Source organism: Camarhynchus parvulus, chromosome 2 (genome assembly GCF_901933205.1).
Source record: "Camarhynchus parvulus chromosome 2, STF_HiC, whole genome shotgun sequence".
In the NCBI taxonomy this organism is placed as follows: Eukaryota; Metazoa; Chordata; class Aves; order Passeriformes; family Thraupidae; genus Camarhynchus; species Camarhynchus parvulus.
In genome coordinates this window covers 889,510-910,238 of record NC_044572.1, presented here as the reverse complement: position 1 = coordinate 910,238, position 20,729 = coordinate 889,510, and the positions used below count along the sequence as shown (strand labels likewise).

The window sequence follows — 20,729 nt, the reverse complement described above, 5'->3', positions numbered from 1 at the left end:
CCGAGACGCCGGCAGGGCCGATCCAAGCTGGATGCGTTCAAGCTTACTGATGACTATAGAAATTTAAACATTAAACCGGGCGCTGGCAGCGCTACGCCCGGAGAAAGCCGCACCTGCCGTACCGTGCGGACTGTGCCCCGGGGCGAGGCTCCGGCCCGGCCCCGCCTCGGCACCTTCCCGTCCGTTCCCGTCCGTCGCGGCCATGGATGAGGAGCTGCTGGCCCTGCGAGAGCAGCTGGTGGCCGAGGCCACCTGCCCGTTGTGCCTGGATGTGTTCGAGCAGCCCGTGCTCACGGCGTGCGGGCACAGCTTCTGCGGGCAGTGCCTGGCGGGCGTGCTGGGGGAACCCCCGCGCCCCGCCGCCTGCCCGCAGTGCCGCGCCCGGCTGGAGCCGGGCTCGCAGCGCCCCAACCGCGCCCTGGGCAACGTGGCCGGGCTGGCCCGGTCCCTGGAGGAGGTGGCGGCGCGGCCGCGGTGCCCCCAGCACGGCAAGGCCCTGGCGCTGTTCTGCGAGCCCTGCGCCGCCCTGCTCTGCGCGCCCTGCCGGGACGGGCCCGAGCACGGCCGGCACCGTGTGCGCCCGCCGAAGAGGCCGCCCGGGAGCTGCGGGTACGGGCGGCGCCGCCAGAGGGGCCGGGGGGCTGGGGAGGGGCTGGGGGCCTTGGCTGCCCGGGCTGGGGCGGCCCAGGGGCACAGCTCAGGGTCCCCTCCGGCCACAGGCGGCGATCCCCTCCGGCAGGGGCTGGGCTCCCTCGGGGACAGGCTGGGGTCCCCTGTGGGCACAGCTCCGTGTCCTGCCCGGGCACACGTCTGGGCTCCCTTCGAGGACAGTCTGGGCTCTGCTCTGGGCATCAGCTCCTCTGGCTGTGGCTCTGGGTGCCCTCCGTGCACGGCTGGGTCTGCTCTGAGCAGGCTTTGGCCTTCCCTCAGGGCACGGCTCTGCTTCCCCTCCCCACACAGCTTCGGCCGTGTCCCCGGCCAGCCACGGACGTGGGGCCTCAGCCGGCTGCTGCCCGGGCTCCCTGTCTGGCTGCCAGCTGCGGCTGCTGTAGCCGCCCTGCTGGGGCTGCTGCTTCTGCCATCGCCTGGCCCCAGCCCACGCAGGAGCCTGGGTCCCTCGCCCTGCTCACCCCTCTGGGTCCCCACAGGGTCCCTTGTGCCCCACATGTCCCCAGCCAGGCTTTCTGCCCCACAGTGTGGGCTGGGGTCTCGGCTCACTGCAGCGCAGGAGATGCCTCAGAGCAGGAGGAGTTTGTCAATACTCCAGGAAATTTATGGGGCGTGTCTCAGTCCCTGCTACTGTCACTGCAAACCTCTTCTCAGAAATCACACTTCCAGTGTCGAGAGTTGTTTTTTCTAATCAAAAAAACCAATTTAAATAAACACAAATTCACAGGATATCCACTGGAGTGGAATGGAATTCCAATGATGTTATTCCAGAAATGTTTCTGGCCGTAAGAGTTGTGGATGGGGATCTCCCCAGCCTGACAAAGTGGGTTTGGTGAGGTGGTTTCTGCCTCTGAGCTCAAAACTCACTACCAGACACTCAGGGGTCACCCCCAGTGACTCCCCAGATTGGGATTGTCCTCACAGGTGTTGTTTGTTGACATCATTTCCCTCCTGTGAATGTCACTCCAAAATTAACAGAAATGCCTTTTTTTAATCCCTGCCCCAGGAGACACTCCAGAAAAACCTGCTTTCTCTACAAAAGCAGAAGAAAAAAATGAAGCGCAGAGGAGACCAGAAAAGTGGAGACCTGCAGGTGTGTGTTCCTCTCCATGCCCCCCACTGCTCACCCTTGTGGCTCCCCAGGAGTGTCCCATCTTTCCCTCTCCCCATATATACTTGTCTCCTAATCCATGCCAACGTTCTTTTCTCTGTCCATCCCATATGGCCTCCTTGGGCCCATCAACATCCAGACTTGCCCCCCCTGTCTCTGTTCTTCCTGCTGTTCCTGTTCCAAACCCCTGGTCCCGTTGTGTGTGATCCTTGCCCCCTCTCTGCAGCAGCCGTGTCCCTGCGGGGGCAGCCGGAGCCTGGGTGGGCTCAGGGCCTCCGTGCGGTGCCTTGCAGGTGACGGTGAGGTCGGAGCTGCAGCGTGTGACTGAGACCTTTGAGGGGCTGCAGCAGTGCCTGGAGGAGCAGAAGGAGACCCTGCTGGGGCAGCTGGAGCAGATGTCCCTGGAGCTGGTCAATAAGAGCGAGGAATACACGTGCAGGGTTTTGGAGAGGCAGTTGTGTTGCTGGACACGGTGATGGACCAGCCGGCGGTCGAAGTTCCTCAAGGTGAGGCAGCATCAGCCCCTGGGCACTGTGAGCCCTGCTGGGGCTGGGGACACCCAGCTGGCACCCTCTGCATCCTGGTGCAGGCTGGGGCCATGGTGGGACGTGCTGTGACATGTGCTGTGACACCGTGCTGTGACATTGTGCTGTGACACTGGGACACTGGGACACTGTGCTGTGACACTGTGACACTGTGCTGTGACACTGGGACACTGGGACACTGTGCTGTGACACTGTGACATTGTGCTGTGACACTGGGACACTGGGACACTGTGCTGGGACACTGGGACACTGTGCTGTGACATTGTGCTGTGACACTGTGACACTGTGACATTTTACCACGCTGTGACACTGTGCTGTGACACTGGGACACTGGGACACTGTGTTGTGAATGTGGTGACACTGTGACACCAGGCTGTGACACTGTGCTGTGACACTCTGCTGTGACACTGAGCTGTGACACCGCGCTTGTGCCGCTGTCTAGGGCCCTGAGGGAAGGCAGGGTTGGGATGAGGTGTGGCCTGAGCCCCAGCCCCTTAAGCTGCTTCCCACAGCTGGGCAGCCACTGCAGCTCGCTGGCCCTCGGCAGTGCCACAGCTCTCCTGTGTTTTCTCTCTTGCAGGATGTTGGCAGAATCCTGAGCAGGTATGAAACAGGCTCGGTGTCCCTCTCCTCCTGCTCAGCTCCTTTGGCCAGAGCTTTGGGAGCGCTGCAGGAGCCGGCAAGGAGGTGGTTTGCCCTGCTGGGGATTTGGGATTTCATGGGATGTTCCCAGGAACCAGAGGCCATTGCACCCCTCCTAAAGATGGGGTTCCTGTGCTGATAGCAGGGACACAGCTGCCCTGGGCTCTGTGCCTGCAGGATTTCCCTGTTTCCCTCCTGGCCCTGGCTGGTGGCTGGGCTCTGAGCTCCTCTCGCTGTTCCCCTCAGCTGTGAGGCAGCCAAGGCCCCGATCCCAGAGCCAGTTTCCCCAGAGCTGCACAAGAGCATTCAGAGCCTCACTTGGAGGAGCCAGCAGGTCGTGGACATGGTGGATAAATTCAGAGGTAAAGCCCTGCTGGCTCTGTGCTGTGCTTCCCCTGGGCTTGGCCGGCAGTGGGGAATCCTCACTGCCTGGTGCCTCTGCCTGGGGCTCAGGAGCAAAACGGCTGCTCCAGATGGGAACCATCCCCAGGATGGGCTTTGCTGGAGCCTGGGGCTCCACATCTGGCTTGCTGCCCTGCTGGGGAGCAGGACAGGTGCCACAGGAGAGACATTCATGCATCTTCCTTTCCTTCTTCCAGTGAAACTGCAGAGTCAGAAAGAGTGGGGCATAAGGGGTAAGTTTGTGGAGCTGCTGAGCAGAACTGAGGGGGAAAAGCTTTTCCAGGATGAGTGTCCTCATGTCCTTGGTGCAGAGATGGGCTCTCACCACATCTAAACCCAGCATCTGTCTAGAGCTGAGTGCTATTGTTTTGACGTGGCCTGCTATAAAATCCAGGTGTGTCCTTGTGCCAGGCAGCACCAGGGATGCTGTCCTGCGACGCCAGGCCAGGGCCAGGACAGCAGGAGGCCGTGCCAGGCTGTGCCCAGTTGAGCAGAGGGGCTGTACATGACTTTAGCTGGCATTTAGGTGTGATCAGAAGTGCTTTTGCAGGTGCTCAGGGCCCACATGATGCAGCATTGCTGGGCTGAGGTGTGGCTGGCCGCATTGGTGCTGAGGCCGCTCTCCACACTCTCCGTTTTTGGGATGATGCACTTGAGCACAGGAGAGTCGTGCCTCAGTTTCCCCCCTGCTGTCCCCGGAGGAGTGGGTTTGGCAGAGGGTCTGGGCTGGTGACACCGCACAGTGACAGCTGTGTGGCCTTGTGGGATGGCCACGGGATGGCAGCAGAACATCCCTGGTGGATGGGCAGCTCGGGCTCTGCAGCTCGGTTGCCTGCGGGCTCGGCAGAGCAGGGCTCCGAGCTGGGTGAGCCCTTGTCACAGGAGCAGGGACTGGCCTGGCCCCTCCTGCCTTGCAGCACTGCCTGCTCACAGCCACGGCACGCACTGCTCCCCACAGGCTGCACTATCCAGCACATCTGGGAGCAGCTGCAGCAAAGCCCATCGTGTCTGTCCCCTGCGTGTGGGGACACTGCCTGGCTCAGTCCTGCCTCAGGGAGCATCTTTTCACCCTCGGGTGCCAGCGTGGGGACAGTGAGGCTCCCGTGTCCCAGGCCACCCGAGGGGGCTGCAGGAGTGCCCCTTGTGCTCCCAGGACAGGTCCCAGCCCCGTGGTGCAGGGTGGAGGAGAGGTGCTGGTTCTCTTCTCAGCAGGCACAGACTGATGTTTGTGTCACCCTTTAGAGCAGGTGACGCTGGACCCAGAGACAGCGAATCCTTACCTGATCCTCTCGCGGGACTGCAAAACGGTCTGGGTAGGAGCTGGAAAAGAAAACCTCCCTGACACCCCCAAGAGGTTCACGGCCAGCCTCTGTGTCTTGGGCTCCCAGGGTTTCACGTCTGGGAGGCATTACTGGGAGGTGGAGGTCGGGGAAGCGCGCTGCTGGGCCGTGGGGGTTGCCCTGGAGTCCGTGCCAAGGAAGGAGCCGCTCAACCTGTGCAGATCTGAGAAGGTCTGGGTGCTGCAAGTGGACTGGAGGGGCCAGTACAGAACAGTCTGTGTGGCCCCTGAGATGCTGGCACTCAGGGAAAAGCTCCAGAGAATCAGGGTCTGCCTTGACTATGAAATGGGCCGAGTGACCTTGTACAACACAGAGGACATGACGCAGATCTTGCAGTTTGAGGCCACCTTCACTGAGAAAGTCTTCCCATATTTTTGGATCTGCTCAGAAGATACCCTTATCCGGGTGTGTGACTGACAGGGTGGGATGGCTGCCGGGCCCCTGCCCGTGCCCTTGGCTGGCTGAGCAGGGAGGAGCTGTGGGAATGACACGGCATCCCTCTGCAGCCTCACTGCAGCTCTGCCTGGGCTGGACCCTCTCTGCAATTTTCTGCATCTCCTCCCGCTAAGTCCTTTGGAGCATTAAAGAAGTGCTGTCCTGCCTGGGGCTGTCTGCGTGCTGCTATCCTGCCTAGATGCCATGGGCATGGTGTCCTACCTCTCCCTGTGGGCACTGAGGCCACACAATGATCGGGGGGCAGGAGGGAAGAGGCTCTGATTGTCCATGCCAGCCTTGGGCAGCGCTGCAGGGCTGGGGCGGGCTGGGCTGGGCTGGGCTGGGCTGGGCTGGGCTGGAGGATGCAGCCACCCCACACTCAGGAAGCCAGGCTGGAGCCACAAGCTGATAATGTGCCTTGAGTTTTAGCTTTCATATTTTTTGGATTCTGTGCTGCTTTGGTGCGTAGCTCTGAGCTTCATGTTAAGTGTTAGCAAGTTCTCTTCACAGGGTAGGTAGACAAAACAATCCTTTTCTAGCTTGAAGCCAAGTCCCGGCCCAAAAAGTAAAAACAACAGTGAATTGAAGAGAGAGAAAGGAGGATGGAGGTTCATAATCTAAAACTGTAATTAGTCAATTAACTCCAAATGGAGCAGAACTTATAAAAGCATGAGACCACACTTATAGAAGTGTGAGCACTCGTCCGTTTTGTGACACCTTTGGGCTCTTAGGTGTAGCCCTGGCCAGGCTACTGCCCAAGATGTAGACATTAAAGCTTTTACTAAATTCTTGCTTAATTCTTTAACTCTGTCTAGCCTCTGTTCTAGGTCAATCTTCATAAGGCCTGAGTTCTGGCACCCCAGTGGGACAGAACCCACAGTCCCTGGCTTAGGAAGCCAATGCCTTATCCATTAGTGGTTATAACTGCTCAAAAAGTTTGTAAAAAGGAAAATCTTCAGGGAGCTATAGCAGGTGTGAGGGAAGAGCAGGAGGAGCTGGGGTGTGGTGGTTGTCTCTGGGATCTGGCGTGCTCAGGGAAGGAGCAAACAGCCCACATTTTAATCCAGGAACCGGCACTGTGTGACTGGCAGGGCCCAGGCAGAGCAACACGGCTTGTGGGTGGGTCGTGTCCTGGAGATCTCCTGGATCCAAAGCAATCAGCTGGACACAGCAGCCTCTGGAACCACCAGAGAGACGTGGCAGAGGATTTGCCAGGGGCTGGCCAGCAAGATCTGCCAATCCTGTGCAGAGGAGAAGCTGTGTGTCCTAAAGAGTTTATGTGCAGTACAACTGGGGCACTGTCAGTCTCCCTTCTCCTGCTCGTCTCTCCGTGAACCCCATCGTGGTGTCGCAGGGCTGTGCACTGCCTTATTTCCCCAGCTGCTCACCAAACCCCTCATAAAATGGCTTTTATAAAGCGGCTTTTGTTCTCATGGAGAGCTTATTTGATGAGAAATTATGTGGGAAGGGCTCTTTGAGGAGAAATTATATGAGAAGGGCTCTTTGTCTCAGCGAGGTGGTGTTATCTGCTGAATTTGTGCCTTTTTTTCCTTCATGTTCCCGATTTTCCCCTCACGCGCAGGCTAAAGGGAGACGGCCGGAAATATGGCGACAAAGCCGCGCCTCTGTGAGGTGGGAACTACATTTCCCAGCATGCAGCGCAGAGAGCGATAACGCGGCTCGCCTGCTGGGATCCTGGGAAATGTAGTCCTCCCCCCGCACTGGCGAGCATCCCCCCCACTCCGCTCTCCTGGCGTTCCTATTGGTCCAGAGCGACGCCAAGCAACCGCCGTGGGCGGGGCCTGGTCGCGGCGCCGCCGTTCCTACTGGCCGGGGCGCGCGCGGTGGGAGGGGAAGTTTGAAAAAAAACAACCCGCCCCCCGCGGGGCTCCGCGAGCTGATTGGCTGAGCCGCGGTTTGGCGCCAGCTTCGGAGCGGCCGACGGGTACCGGTTGGGGTCAAAACGCTGCGGCGGCCGCGCTGTCGGCAGAGACGGGACGGCTGCGCTGGATTCCCGTTCCCCCTCCGATGGATCCCACCCCGAGCGCTTCCCACCGCCGCCGCCTCCTGCTTCTCTCGCCGGCGTCCCCCGCCTCGCCCGCCGTGGTCAAGGCGCTCTTTCAGGATGAGCTCTCGCCTGTCTCGGACCTCCGCCTCACCATGGAGCAGCTGGGGCGCGGGTGAGTCGGGGCCCGGGCATTCTCCTTTTTCTCGCCGCTGTCCTGATCCCCCCACCAAAAATCGAGGTTTGGAGGCTTTACCCCCCGCTTCTTCCCGCTGCTCCAAGAGAGCTTCTTTCTCCTTTCCGCCATCCCTCCGAGCCCTCCCGGGCACTTTGTCCCCTCTCCAGAACGTTTTCTTCCCCCTCCCGGACCCGAAGCGAGGCCTAGGGACGCTCCCCCATATATAAAAGCCCCAAGGCCTCCTGGAGTCGTTTTCCTTCCGTCCCATCCACCCCCGTAATTCTCTCCCGCGCAGCGAAGCCTTTTGGAATTCCCGCTCGCCCCTCAAAAAAAAAAAAACCCCAAACTCCCCTGGGATGCCTCCATGCCCCTCTGAAGCCCCAGAGCCCAGTTTACCACCCCCTTCCCCAGGCCCTGCGGAATGTGTCTGCTCCTGCCGGCTCTCAGGAGAGCTCGCATTTCCTTCCCTGTTTCCCCCCTTCCCGAAGGAAGGCCTCGGGGTGCTCCTCTGCCCTCACCCCCCAAAAAACCCAGCGAAGCCTCGTGGATCCGTGGATCCCTCCTTTTCCTTTCCCCCAGCCCCAGTGGAGGCCTCGGGGGTCTCTTCGTGCCCTTCTCCGCCCGGCAGTGAGGCACTGAGGGCTCATCCTGGCTGCTTTCCTTCCAGCCCCGCTCCCCACGCTCCAGCCCAGGCCTGCAGCACCCGTTCTCCCAGCCCTTCCCCCAAAAACGGCGCCTCCCGAGCTGTTTCTTCTCCCCATGCCCACCCGCGAGGCCTCAGTTTTAGCCCTCCCGCCCTGCACACCTCCATGTGTCCCTTAGTGTCCCCCACCCCTTTGCGGTGCCTCCCTCTGTTCTCTCCTCCTGCCCCATCCCGCATGGATCCCTGCTCTGGGACACCTTCCCCCTGCCCTGCTTCTGCTCTGGGCATTCCCCTCCCTCCTGAGCCCTTTGCTCTGTCCCACAAATCCCTTTGTGTCCCTTCCATGTCCCCCTGCCTGCCCTGTTCCATCCCAGCCCTGTTCTGCTCTCTGCTCTGTGGCCCAGGTGCTGCAGTCTGTGCTCTGCAGCTGCTCCATTTTGCTGCTCTCTGAACTCCTCTAATCCCATTATTCCCACTGTTCCTGCCTTGTGTGGCTCCTGTTTTGTCCTGGCCCACTCAGGTCTCAATGACCCTCCTGGGTTTTATTTGTTGATTTTCTGTCATTCTCATTTCTGCCACCACCTGCTTTATGGTCCTTCCTTCCTTCAGATTCCCGGGATTCCTGCAGACCATTGGCAGTGCCCCCTTGGATGTTATTCAGCCCTTTGAATTTGTAGCCCTGGCTACTTTTTTTTTGGGTTTTAATTAACCACTTGCTGGAGCCTCGCTCAAGTAGCTTTTCCCTTATATATGTGGGGCTCCATGTGATTTTCTTCTCTCTCAGCACTGAGGTTTAGCAGATAAAACAAAATTTGGGAGGTAACTATTTATCAAAATGGGTTTGAATTAGAACTTTGGCAATTTTCTCTATGCGAAACCTGAATTAAAGGGGTGGCTGCCAAAGAGGGGATTTCAGTTCCAGGCAGGATAACTGGGCTCTGGGAGGAATCCAGGTGATGCCCACTTGTGCTGTACCTACCTGCAGTGTTGTGCTTCTTGCTTTTAAAGCAAATCCCAACCCTTCCTTTCCAGGCAGCGTGAAAACCTGGACCAAGACGTGGGAACCAAAAATGGATTGCACAGATCAGCCTCTTCAGAGTCCACAGACTCAGGTGGGGCTGCCTCAATTAACAAACATTGATTAGGAATTGGAAAGCAATGCACTTCTACATGGCAGCTGGGGTTTGGAGAGAGAACTGGCCCTTGGAAGGAGGGAGGCAGGTGGAAAATCCCCCAGGAAACCTCTGCAGCTCAGGGTTTGGGCTGTGGATTTTTTTTAAATTTTGCTTTAATTGTCCTGGAGAGTGTGAGCAGCAGGGAGGGAAAACAAGTCCTCACTGTGTTTTCTCTCTTGAAACCCAAACTGTGCCAGTGAGTGGCTCTGTCCTGTGTTCTCCTGTCACCAAGAGCTGGTTGATGATCTGAAACCCCTCAGTTCTGCTACTTCCTGGGAGGATTTCCTGTTTTTCACATGAGATGTTTTATCACTGAAAATCAAATAAGCTCTCACCCCATAACTGGTAGATTCCCTCTGGTGCTTCATTGCTCCAGCTGAGGGAAATGACTGTTTCCACCTGGATTTATGCCCCATTTCGGGGGCACTTTCAGCCTGAAAAAGAATTTTGTGAAGTGCTAAAGTACGAGCACAGCTCACAGACCACAGAGCAGGACAGAGCAACCAGCCTTGCTAAATCCTCACTTTCTGTGGCTCCTCAGGAATCCGTGCTGGAGTGACTCTGGATGTGCCTGAAGTACTCTGGGGCTATGAAGCTGGGCTTGCTTTGTGCTTCTGAAGTGCTTCCTGTTAGTTCCAGGACATTCAGAAGGGCCTTTTGACTGCTTATTTTTGGGAATGAGCCCAAAATTTCTTTGTAGGTGTAGCTAAAAACATGGCTTAAAAAAACCCTAAAGGACTGAATTGTTTATTAAGGTGTGTGTGAGGGAATAAACAGAGTATTCCATGCTGAGTGCCAGCACTGTGTTCCATGTGACAGCCCAGGGAGGGCTTGGGGGGCTTTTTTAAATTCCCCCTGTATTTCCCCAAGCACTGGTGATCCACAGCCAATCCCACGGTGGGGAGTGCCTGTAACTCTTTTTTATTCTGCACTGAGGCGTGGGACTTTGCACACGAATTCCCTGGGTCTTTCTGTGGAAATGTGTAGCAGTGTGTGGTACTGCCTGGGTATGGATCAGTGGGAAATCTGTGATACTGTCTGAGTATAAATCAGTGAGAAATCTGTGATAGTCCCTGGGTATAAATCAGTGGGAAATCTGTGATACTGCCTGGGTATAAATCAGTGGGAAATCTGTGATAGTCCCTGGGTATAAATCAGTGGGAAATCTGTGATAGTGCCTGGGTGTAAATCAGTGGGAAATTTGTGATAGTGCCTGGGTATGGATCAGTGGGAAATCTGTGATACTGCCTGGGTATGGATCAGTGGAAATGTGATACTGCCTGGGTTGGATCATGGATATCCTGGGTATAAATCAGTGGGAAATCTGTGATAGTGCTGGTGTAAATCAGTGGGAACTGTGATAGTCTGGGTATAAATCAGTGGGAAATCTGTGATAGTGCCTGGGTGTAAATCAGTGGGAAATCTGTGATAGTCCCTGGGTATAAATCAGTGGGAAATCTGTGATAGTGCCTGGGTGTAAATCAGTGGGAAATCTGTGTCTCCTGTGCAGGTTTGGCTTTGGATTCTCCTGGCCCTGCGACCTCACACGACGCCATGGAGGACACGTGAGTGCCCCTGTGTGAAACCTGGCATGGTTAACAAACAAACCTGGCCTGGTGAGGCCTGGGCAGGGCTTTCCTCTGCTGGCACAGTGCACTGGGGCTCCCCTGCTGCCCCTCTCCCTGTGCTCCAGAGCTGGAATGCTGGGCTTGGCCCTGCCCCTGCCCAGGGCACCGCAGTGCTGCCTCTGAGCTGGGTGTTGTGCCAACCACATGGCACTGGCACCCACCTGCAGCCTGGGGCTGCACCGAGGTCTGTCTGAACTGCACCTTTTAACATTTGGTTTAAGTCTGTGCCTTAAGAACCACAGAGATGTTTAATTTGGGAAAGACCTCTAAGACCTTCAAGTCCAACCTTTGATCTTTTGCTTTTAGGTTTGAGAAAGCAATCAAATCCAGCAGGCTGAAGTAAGTATAATTCTATTTTAAATTCTTCCTTGGGGTCTCTTTTAGATTATGGAATTAGGGGGTGATTTCTATTCATGTCCCTGCCTTTTAAAGCAAAATGTTGAAATAAATTTTGGTTCTTTTTCATTGTAGCCTTCGAATACCTTTCAGAAGAATCCATTCCCTGCCCGTAAGTGAGAGTGGGATTGATGTTTTATACATGTTAAAGGATTTAGTGTGGTCTTGGTTGAATGCATTTAGTTGAATACTTGTTAATTTTCTGGCTTCAACACCAGCTGCTGGGGTGCTTAATGTCAGAACTGCAGTTTGTAAATTCCCAATCTCACTTAATTTAGTGTGAAATTTCTGTGGTGTGGCTCCATCTCTGCTGCACTGAAGCATTTTGGTCCCTGTACCAAGATGTCAGCAGAGGATTCCTGCACAGGGTGTGCAAAATTTGTAGTCAGAGGCTTTCCAGTCTTTGTTAACCCCTTTAGTGCTTGAAATGTGCTTGTGCAAGGACTGCTGCACAGTCCTGAACTGTCCCTTCTGTGCTGTAGCAAAGCCTGCTGGGCTCCAGCCCTGCTCTGAAGAGAAACCACTCTGACTCTCTGGACACTGATGCTTTCCAGCCTTTGGAACAGGATGAAAATAAGGAAAATGTGAGTGCTGTTTCCTGATGCCTGTGGGAGGGGAGGGACAGCTGGATTAACACATCCCGGCACAGGGCATGTGATGGGAAAGGCTTCAATTCCTCCCTGCCAGGCTGTTCTTCAGGCACAACCACCTTTAGCTCAGCTTTTCTGAAGGGAACTTGCAGCTCTGATTAGAGCTGTTGGCAGGTTAATAAAAATGGGGAAGACTTTGCCCAGTTCTGCCTTGGTGCCACTGACCCTGACTCCTTTCTGGCTGTGGCAGAGGAAAATCTGTTCCCCCTGCTTACTCTGGGCTGGAGCTGCCTCCAGAAGGGATTTGGGGAGGTCACCCCTGGCTGTCCCCACTGCTGCCATGGGGAGCCCTGGTTCCTCTTGGATTCAGTGTCCTGGGTCTGCCCTGGCTGCTGGGAATCCTGTAGGAAATGAGGGGTCAGTGCTTGGCTGCCTCCAAGAATTGATTTATTTATTCTGCAGAGAATTGACTGACAGAAATAGAGAAGCCCTGCCCTGTAGGGTGATGCCAAGAGCATAAATGCTGGGTTGTGTTAGATAAAACACTGCTGTAACATCTTTAATTTGAAAACATTCACCTTCAGCCTATTCTGTTGGCAGCAGGGAGCTTAAATCCAAAATGTCAGGCACTTTAAGAAATTGGAAAAGATAAAAGGATCCAAGCAGCTTAACACAGTTTGTAATTTTGATAAAATGATCATTTTGCTGTTTTTTATTTCAGGAATCATTTGAGTTCAAGAAGCCAACCAAACCAGCTTCTCGTGGCTTCCGTGACGGGAGGGGTGTTCCTGCAGCAAGGCAGAATTCATCTCCAGCTCAGGTACTTGGTTCTTCTCAACCAATTCTCACCTAATTCTCTGCCATCAAAATAACCAAATCAGGGTTCTAAAGTGGTGATGTCAGATAAATAAGTTTTTCTGTCTGCCAGATAAGAGAATTCTTCTCACCTTTGGCTCATGAGAAATTTGAAACATTGCTCTGGGAAAGATGAGTCAGGACAGAGCTGGGGTTCTGCTCAGTAAGTGAAGGGAGTGTGGACATTGATTTGGATTGAAATGGTCAGTAAAGCTGATACTGAATGTTCAGGCAGATGCATTTGGAACAACATACCAAACTCTGTACATGCAGCTGGATTTTGTGTCCAGATGTGACATCCAGGAAGAAAAATTACCTTATTCGTACCCTGTTGTTTAGAAAAAGCAACTGAAAAATCATTGTCCAGAAACAGAGCTGGGGGGCCAAGCCTTGTCTCAGCTCCCTGGATCCAGCAGCCTTCCAGAATCCTGCTGATCCCTGCCTGTGCTGCAGCTCAGGGCTGGGGATAACCACAGTGTTCCCTGGCGTGCAGGGAGCCCTGGTGGCCCCTCCTTGGCTGCAGCATCCTGCAGGGAGCAGAGGGAATGCTGTTAAAACTCCCTCTGTGTCCCCTCAGCTGCCCATGGCAGAAACAGCCTCTGGGGAACAGGAGAACTCCAGGGCAGCCTTCCTGCAGCAGCATTCCCTGCCCTCCTCGGAGAGTGAGGATGATGATGGCTTCATGGAGCTGCTGGATGACCAGGACTTGAAGGTGTGTGCAGAGGGGATGGGGTGGAGATCCCCAGATCAGCTCTGCCTGATGTGTCTGGTGTGCTGTGGCTGCAGTCAGGGTGCTCAGACTGCGCCACGCTGGGTTTTTGGCAATCACAGAAGCCCAGACTGCTCTGGGTTGGAAGGGACCTTAAAGCTTATCGAGTTCCAATCCCCTTCACGTGGGCAGGGACGTCTCCCACAAGGAGATTAATTAGTTCTCATCATCTTTTCTAACTCCCACTGGGGTGCCTTTATCTTATAAATGCTCTTTCCTAGTGCAGCCAGTGGGATTTGTTTGGGGTCTGAACAAATGAATTATTTTTAGTTTGAGGACAGAGGGAATTTAAACAGTTGGCATTTTTCTTTAGAAACTTGCTGAAAAAGTCAGAGGTGGTGATTGCTTTGAGCCACTTAGATACAAAACTGTTTTCAGGGGAGTTTGAAATGTTTAAAGCCCCAGAGGCTCATCTTTGTTAATCAATCAATGAATTGATAAACTCACCTTGTCCAACATGGCTCCACTCAGTTCCATTATTTCCTGAAGAATCGCACTGGTGATGGAGTTAAATCCCTGCAGCTGCTCTGGGAGCTGGTTCCAGCTGGAATGTTCACCTGAGGCAGGCAGGAGCTGTACCTGCAGTGTGTCTGTGGTGAGGGATGAGCAGGATTTCCCTCTCTTGCAGAACGATGAGGAGATGCCCTCAGATGTGTCCAGTCTCTGGACGGCGCCGCTGGTCATGAGGAGAGCGGACAGCCGGGTGAGTGTCCCACAGGGGACAGGGACTGTGTCACCCCTCTGTCCCTGCATCCCTGAGAGCAGAACAAGCCCTGGCACAACCCCCTGCACAATTCCCTTATCTCTGGGGCAGTTCACCTGGCAGACTCTGTCAGTGTGGAACAATTGGTGTTTAAAGGAATAGAATTTCTTCTTGCACTTCATAAATGTGAGAAGATCTTGACTTCCCTTATCAGAATCTTGGCATATGTGGAATTCACTCTGCAGGGACTCACCTGGAATCCTGTAACCTGATGCTTTGATAACAGACTGGGAAAGGAGCTCCAGCAGAAAGCTCTTTAATCTGGTGATAAATTGGCTGCTAATTGATGTAGAGCATTTTGCTGGCTCTTTATCTTGCTTATGGTGCCCCAAGCTCCCCCAGTAACAAGTGTTACTGGAAATGCAAAGCCTGGATAATTCAGATTAACAGCCCCCTGTTGCTCTGCAGTGGTGGTGCCTTCAATGAGGCCAAGATTGGAATAACCTGAAAGCCTGAGTTGTGTTTGTTTTCTTTTATAAACCTTTGCTGGACAACTCAACTCCTCTCCTCCCCTGTAGGCCAAGCGGTGCCGGCTGTTTGGCTCTTCATCCACGTCAAGCATTGCAGGAAGAACCACCCAGAAAAGGATGGAGAGATCCCAGGAGGAGAATTCTCCAGGGAAAAGCAAGAAGAGGAAAAGCCTGCCAGGAACTTCTGAGGACTCCACGGTTGGTGGCTCAGCATCCAGTTTGTGACACAGAATTGATGAGGGGAGATGCAGAGTTGGGGTCTGGTTTGTGAAGGTTGGTGGGAGCTTTTCCAGGTGGATTCTTGGGGCAGCAATTCCACAGTGCTGAACTTGAGCTCTGCCCTGAGCAAGGAAGCTGAGGGGCCAGTTCAGGGCTTGGGAGTGCACTCCAAGCTGTCAGCTGTGGGAAACAGGGAATGGAGTGTGTCTGTCCTCATGGATCTCTGACCTGTGTCCTGCAGAGCCTGAAGCTGGTGAGGACCCAGCCCTCCACAGCAGAGATTGAGAGCATTTTGGACAGTGACCAGAGGGACCTTATCGGGGACTTCTCCAAGGTAATTCCAGAGATTCCATGGCCAAGTGTTGAATGAAGTGTTTTGAGGGCCTCTCTTGGTGGGGATGTCTCAAACCAGCCCAGAAAAACACTTCCCTTTAGAGAGGCTCTTCTGTTCCCTCAAAAACCTGCCTTGCTTCTTTGGACTTGATCTTGGAGGTCTTTTCCAACCTTAACAATTCTTTAGTCTTCAAACAACCAGGAGAGGCTGTTGGTGAGACAGGGATGGCCCAGGTTGGACACAAACTGATCCATTTGTGGTTAAAGCCCTATCAAATCCTCTAGTGTGGGAGCCAAAACCGAAATTCTGTGCCTGATTTTAGCATTCTTAGGAGCTTTAAGTCCTGCAGAGGTTCTGGCCAGCAGAGTCTCTGTCAGAGAGTGACCTGCTGGATGCTGTGCTGTCACCCACGTGACTCACAGCTGGAATTTTCTCAATCCTGTCTCTTCCAGAGTTATTTATTTGACACTGTCGATGGGAAACATCAAGATTTAAAATACATCGACTCCGAAATGGTGAGTGCTTCCAAGGGAGCCAGAAAAATTCTTTAGTGAGGGTTGGGGAACAACACAGAAATGGCTTGAAACAACTAAACTCTGTTTTTTTTGTGGTCTTTTTTTCTCAGATTGTGTCTGTGCTGACTGGGAAGTTTGAGAGCTTCATCAAGCAGTGTGTGATAATTGACTGTAGATACCCCTATGAGTATGAAGGGGGGCACATCAAGGTATGTGGGCCCCATAAGAGCAGGGCAGGTGGTCTGAAGCTGCAGCCTGGGGTCTCTGGGATCCCTGTGGGGCTGATTTTTATCCAAGGCCCTGTGGATATGTTATTCCTGAGGGGTCCCTCTGGGATCCTGTCGTGCTCACCCACTGCCTGGGTTTGGACCCTGAGCCCACACGTGGGCCATGAAGGGGCTGTTCCCTCAGAAGAGGGGACATTCTGCTCTCTGTAAGCAGAGGAGGGGCCTGTGGCCCTCAGGGTGGCAGAGGTTCCTGAGGAGGATGTGACACTCAGTGTCCAGCATCCTCATATCTCAGGAGGCTAAAATTGGAGTGCTAAACTTCATTTCAGTGACAGGCTCCAAAGGAAAAATGGCTGTGTAAAACATAACCAGGAACAGGTCACCCAGACACCTTGTGGTGTTTGAGCCCCTCTCAGTGCCTGGAGGGGCTCCAGCAGAGCTGGAGAGGGACTGGGGACAAGGCATGGAGGGACAGGACACAGGCAATGGCCTCCACTGCCAGAGGGCAGGGATGAATGGGATATGGGGAAGGGATTCCTGGCTGAGGAATCACACAGAGCCAGTTCCAGACTGCCCATGGTGTCCTGGTGGGGTTTGGAGCTGTGCTGGGAGAGGGTTCCAGACTCTGTGGTGCCCTGGTGGGGTTTGGAGCTGTGCTGGGAGAGGGTTCCAGAGCTCCTCCAGCAAACCCAGATGAGGCATTGGTTCCCAAGGGAATGGGGTGAGTTTGTGGCTGTTCCCCTGCACTCAGTGCTTGCACTCTGCCCTGCAGGGTGCCATAAACCTGCACATGGAAGAGGAGGTGCAGAATTTCCTGCTGAAGAAGCCCATCCAGCCGTCGGAGGACAAGCGCGTCATCGTGGTGTTCCACTGCGAGTTCTCCTCGGAGCGGGGCCCGCGCATGTGAGCTCCTCTCCCTGGGGCAGGCTTCCCACTGCACTGGGAGCACTGGGAGGGGCTGGCCTGGCTCCACTTGCTGTGCACGGGGTGGTTGGCACCTCTGGCAGGGTTGGCACAGCCTGGTGGGTGAGGAGCCGTGCTGGGCCTGGGCTGGAGCACTGCAATGTGCAGAGGGGAAAGGAAAAGCCTCTGAGCTGTGGCTGTGGGGCTGCTCAGGCTCTCCCTGACTGGCAGCTCCAGCTCCTCCTTTGAGGGATGGGGGGTTTGGGGTGCAGCTTTGGGAGTTACTGGGTCAATGTGGGATTTAACACGGGATTTTCCATGCTGCAGGTGCCGGTTTGTGAGGGAGCAGGACAGGCTGAGCAATGAGTACCCCAACCTGCACTACCCAGAGCTCTATGTGCTCAAGGGAGGCTACAAGGATTTCTTCTTGAGGTGCCAGGTGGGTAAGGTGGATTTCTCATCCCTGGCAGTGTCCAAGGCCAGGTGGGAAGGGGCTTGGAGCAGCCTGGGACAGTGGAAGGTGTCTCTGCCCATGGCAGAGTGTGGAACAAGATCTTTTATGTCCCTCCAACCCAAGCCTTTCTATGGTCTCTATCACACTCAAATAATATTAATTTCTTCCTACTCAAACTTGTCCTTGGGGCAGAGTGGTTTGGCTGGGGGGCTTTTTTCTCTCTCTCTTTTTCATTGGGTTGGTCCCAGAGCAGCTCAGCCTGTTCCGTGTCTTGGAGCTGTCTTCCTGCCATAGCTGAAGGGCTTTTCCACTTGTCTCAAGTAAAATAGAAGTGGGTTCTGCCCCTTTAGAACAAACTGTCACTCAGAGAAAGGATTTCAGCCTGCTCAGAGCAGGGGAGAAGACAAGGCTTGACAGCAATTGCTGGATAATAAATGGAAACCCGAGGTATTGTACAGTCCTAAACCAGCAAAATTGAAAACCTGAGCTTGGAGTTTGCAGCCTCTAATTGAGACAGGGAAACTAAAACCCACCCCCCAGCACTTCAGGGCTGGGATTTCTCCTGTCCTTGGCTCCTGCTCCTGCAGCATTTCCATGGTCCCAGCACTCCTGGGATCTGTCCTGCTGCTGGGACACAAACAGGCCTCAGCTCCTCATCCCTGGGCCGTGGGAGATACCTGGCCTGTCCATGGCCAGCTGCATGGGGCTGTCAGCTCCTTCCCTGTGGGATGTTGGCTCTCCCAGCCCTGCAGTTGATGGCAGCCAGTGCTGCCCGGGATTTGGCTCTGCCTGTGATCTGCTGCCTGCCCTGGGCTGAGGGACACCCGGGGTTTGGGGTGTCCCCGTGGACTTTGGGCTGTCCTGAGGAGAGGGCACCGAGGCCTCAAGGTGGCAGCACGGGACAGCCAAGGGCAGCTCCGTGGGAGCCGGGAGCTGTCCCGAGGCACACGGATCATGGAATGCTCAGGGCTGGAGGGGACCCGCAGTGATCATTGTTCCCTAAATCCACGATCTTGCCGTGATCAGCCGCCCTGCTCTGACCATCTGAGCTGGAACATCCTCCCAGTCTGTGCCTTGCAAGGTGAACTCTCAACCAGCTCAGCCTGTGTGTTCTCTGCCAGGAAATTTGGGATGAGAGCCCTGTACACAAAGCCCTTGTTTTGATGGCTGTAACCTGAATCTCTCTGGGTTCTGTGTGTCTGCCTCAGAGCTCCTTCCTGGAAGGGGGGTCTGTCCCTGTTTGCTCCAGTGGCTGCTGGTGCTGGGATCAGCACCCCGGTGGCACTGAGGTGACCCCAGCTCCTGTTTCCCCAGAGCTTCTGCGAGCCCCAGAGCTACCGCCCGATGCACCACAAGGACTTCAAGGAGGACCTGAAGAGGTTCCGCACCAAGAGCCGGACCTGGGCCGGGGAGAAGAGCAAGAGGGAGATGTACAGTCGGCTCAAGAAGCTCTGAGGGCTGCAGGGACCTGCAAGGACTGCCCAGCCTGGGGGCTGCAGTGGGACAGCCACGTGTTCCTGTGCTCCCACCCCCCTGGGCTGTCTCCTCCCTGGGATCACCTGGACCTCGGCCCCGCGAGCCGGATTCCAGCTGGGAGCTGCCTTGGGATTCTTTTGGTTACGTTGCTTCGTGAAAATATTGTGGCTTCTTGTGTTGTGTGACACCCCCAGATCGCCCAGGGAGGGTGGGGACAGCCTTGTGGGGCTGGGCTCGGTGTCAGCACTGCCAGGGAATTGTAGTACCTGTTAATTTTTTAAATGCTTAATTTTATTTAAATACAGTCAAATGAAGCCAATACCGCTGCGGTTGGATCATCTGGGTTGTACTTAAACCTTGTTTCTGCTCCAGGGTGACCTGCTGGGGGGGACTGGGGGGGGTCATTGTTTTTCTCAATGCAGTTTTGGTTCTGTGTAGCATTGTGGGAAGGAAAATGGGAAATATCCCATGATGGCTCAGGATTCCCAACTGGGCCAGCGCTGCAGCAAGCCCTGGGAGCCCATCTGAGGGAAACTGCTTATTGTTCATAAACATCACATTCACCTCGTTCACTCCAGGGTGTTTCATTTCATGGGCTGTTTGTGGTGGTTCTGGAGGAGTTGGTGTTTTGGTGGAGGGAGAGGTTTTGGGAGCTGAGGGGGTGCAGCAGTTGGGTGATCCCAGGATTCTCATTTGGCTGATCCCAGGATTCTGTGTCGCTGCTGCCTCTGTGCCTGTGAGTTGTTGTTCTTATCCTGAAACGTTGCCAGAGCAGATCCTGGCTGTGAGGGATCCCAGAAGCTGCTCTGACTCTGACACCTCTTCCCTGGGGGTGGCTGTGGCCATCTCTCCATCTGCCAGGAAAGGCAGGAGGTGGAATTTATCCGTGGGGGAAGCAGAACTTCCTCAGCTGTGTTGGACCCCCCAGCTGAGGAAGTTCTGCAGTCCCAAACTGCTTTGCTGCTGGTTTTGGGGTCACTTCAGCCCCAACTCCTAAATCCATCTTCCTCACACCAACTTCCAGGTGAAAACTGCTGCTCCTGGGAAGCTCCACATGCCTGGGAACTTCCTGGCTCACTCTGTTGTATCCATGTCAAAAAATACTGAAATGGGGGGGGCCTTATGTGGAATTTTAACTTGCTTTTTTTTTTTTTTTGAAACCTATTTCTTAAAACCTGCTGTTAATCCTTTTGCTCCCAAGAGGATTAAACTTGGAATTATTTCTTGTTTAAAAAAAAAATTGGAATTTGCTGTTTTCCCTCAGAGCCGAATCTCTTGAATGGGGAGATGATGAAATGTTAAATCAGAAGCGATGGTTACAATTTTCTCCCATTGCCTTGGGAAGGAGGTTTGGGATGCTGGAGAGTCAGGAAAGGTCACTAAGTGCCCCAAACGGCCCTTTGGTCCAGCCCAGGGGTGAAGCACCAGCTCAGCACCACAAGGGCTGGGCAGGCTCTCTCAGTCCCACTCTGCCATCCAGCTGTTGCTCCATGGGAATGTTTAACTCCTCCTCCTGTCCAGAAAGAGCAGATGGATGCTGGCCTGGGTCAGGCTGCTCCTTTCCAAGGTCACTCAGCTGCAGCACAGCCATGGCAGCAGTCCTGGTTCACAGCTGCACTTCCCCTCCCTCTGCTCCTTGTCCCAGCCTCCTGGTGCTCAGGGTGTGGGGTGGGTGGTGTGGCTGAGGCCCCGCAGGGCAGGGATTGGGAATGGCTGAAACCCCAGAGGGGTGCAGAGGAGACCCCCCTGTTCCTGTCCCAGCCCACCTTGTTCTGTGTGTTGGGAGCCCTGGGGAGGGAGAGGGATCTAAACAGGATCCAAACTCTCAAAACTGAGGGATTGCCATGGGCACAAGGAAAAAGTCCTAAAAACCCAAGTTCTTGCCTGCACCTCTCCTTGCAGCAGGACATGGATGAGCTGCTTGCTCGTGGTGGCAGAATGCCAGGCTGGTGCTGGGTGCTTTTTGTGTCTTTGTTTGTTGCTTC

General features: G+C 54.7%; 2 protein-coding genes across 3 annotated transcripts; both read left to right on the top strand.

Annotated features, from left to right (window-relative positions):
* Nucleotides 1-202: 202 nt before the first annotated feature.
* LOC115900958 (E3 ubiquitin-protein ligase TRIM39-like) lies at nt 203-5,126 on the top strand. The gene is given in 8 exon segments (XM_030943179.1): nt 203-581; nt 584-609; nt 1,676-1,762; nt 2,074-2,220; nt 2,278-2,286; nt 2,906-2,928; nt 3,214-3,602; nt 4,612-5,126. Coding segments are annotated over 8 exon segments (1,575 nt in total).
* A 1,961-nt stretch (nt 5,127-7,087) lies between these two features.
* CDC25A (cell division cycle 25A) lies at nt 7,088-19,121 on the top strand. Of its 2 annotated transcripts, XM_030971493.1 has the most exons (16): nt 7,088-7,324; nt 9,003-9,082; nt 10,656-10,710; nt 11,080-11,112; nt 11,245-11,281; nt 11,652-11,753; nt 12,481-12,579; nt 13,192-13,326; nt 14,012-14,086; nt 14,665-14,814; nt 15,077-15,169; nt 15,622-15,684; nt 15,795-15,893; nt 16,684-16,814; nt 17,142-17,253; nt 18,583-19,121. In XM_030971493.1, exons 1-16 carry the CDS (start codon nt 7,173-7,175, stop codon nt 18,721-18,723), a joined length of 1,557 nt encoding a protein of 518 aa, XP_030827353.1. In that variant the 5' UTR covers nt 7,088-7,172; the 3' UTR covers nt 18,724-19,121. The 2 variants fall into 2 exon arrangements, with proteins under 2 accessions (XP_030827353.1, XP_030827354.1); XM_030971494.1 differs by lacking the exon at nt 13,192-13,326.
* The last annotated feature ends 1,608 nt before the right edge of the window (nt 19,122-20,729 follow it).

Bases quoted from the DNA above. Each gene is read 5' to 3' on its own strand.
- CDC25A (XM_030971493.1), top strand. From the start codon at position 7,173: ATGGATCCCACCCCGAGCGCTTCCCACCGCCGCCGCCTCCTGCTTCTC. The intron at 15,685-15,794 runs GTGAGTGCTTCC...TTTTTTTCTCAG, and splicing joins AATACATCGACTCCGAAATG to ATTGTGTCTGTGCTGACTGG. The intron at 16,815-17,141 runs GTGAGCTCCTCT...TCCATGCTGCAG, and splicing joins TCGGAGCGGGGCCCGCGCAT to GTGCCGGTTTGTGAGGGAGC.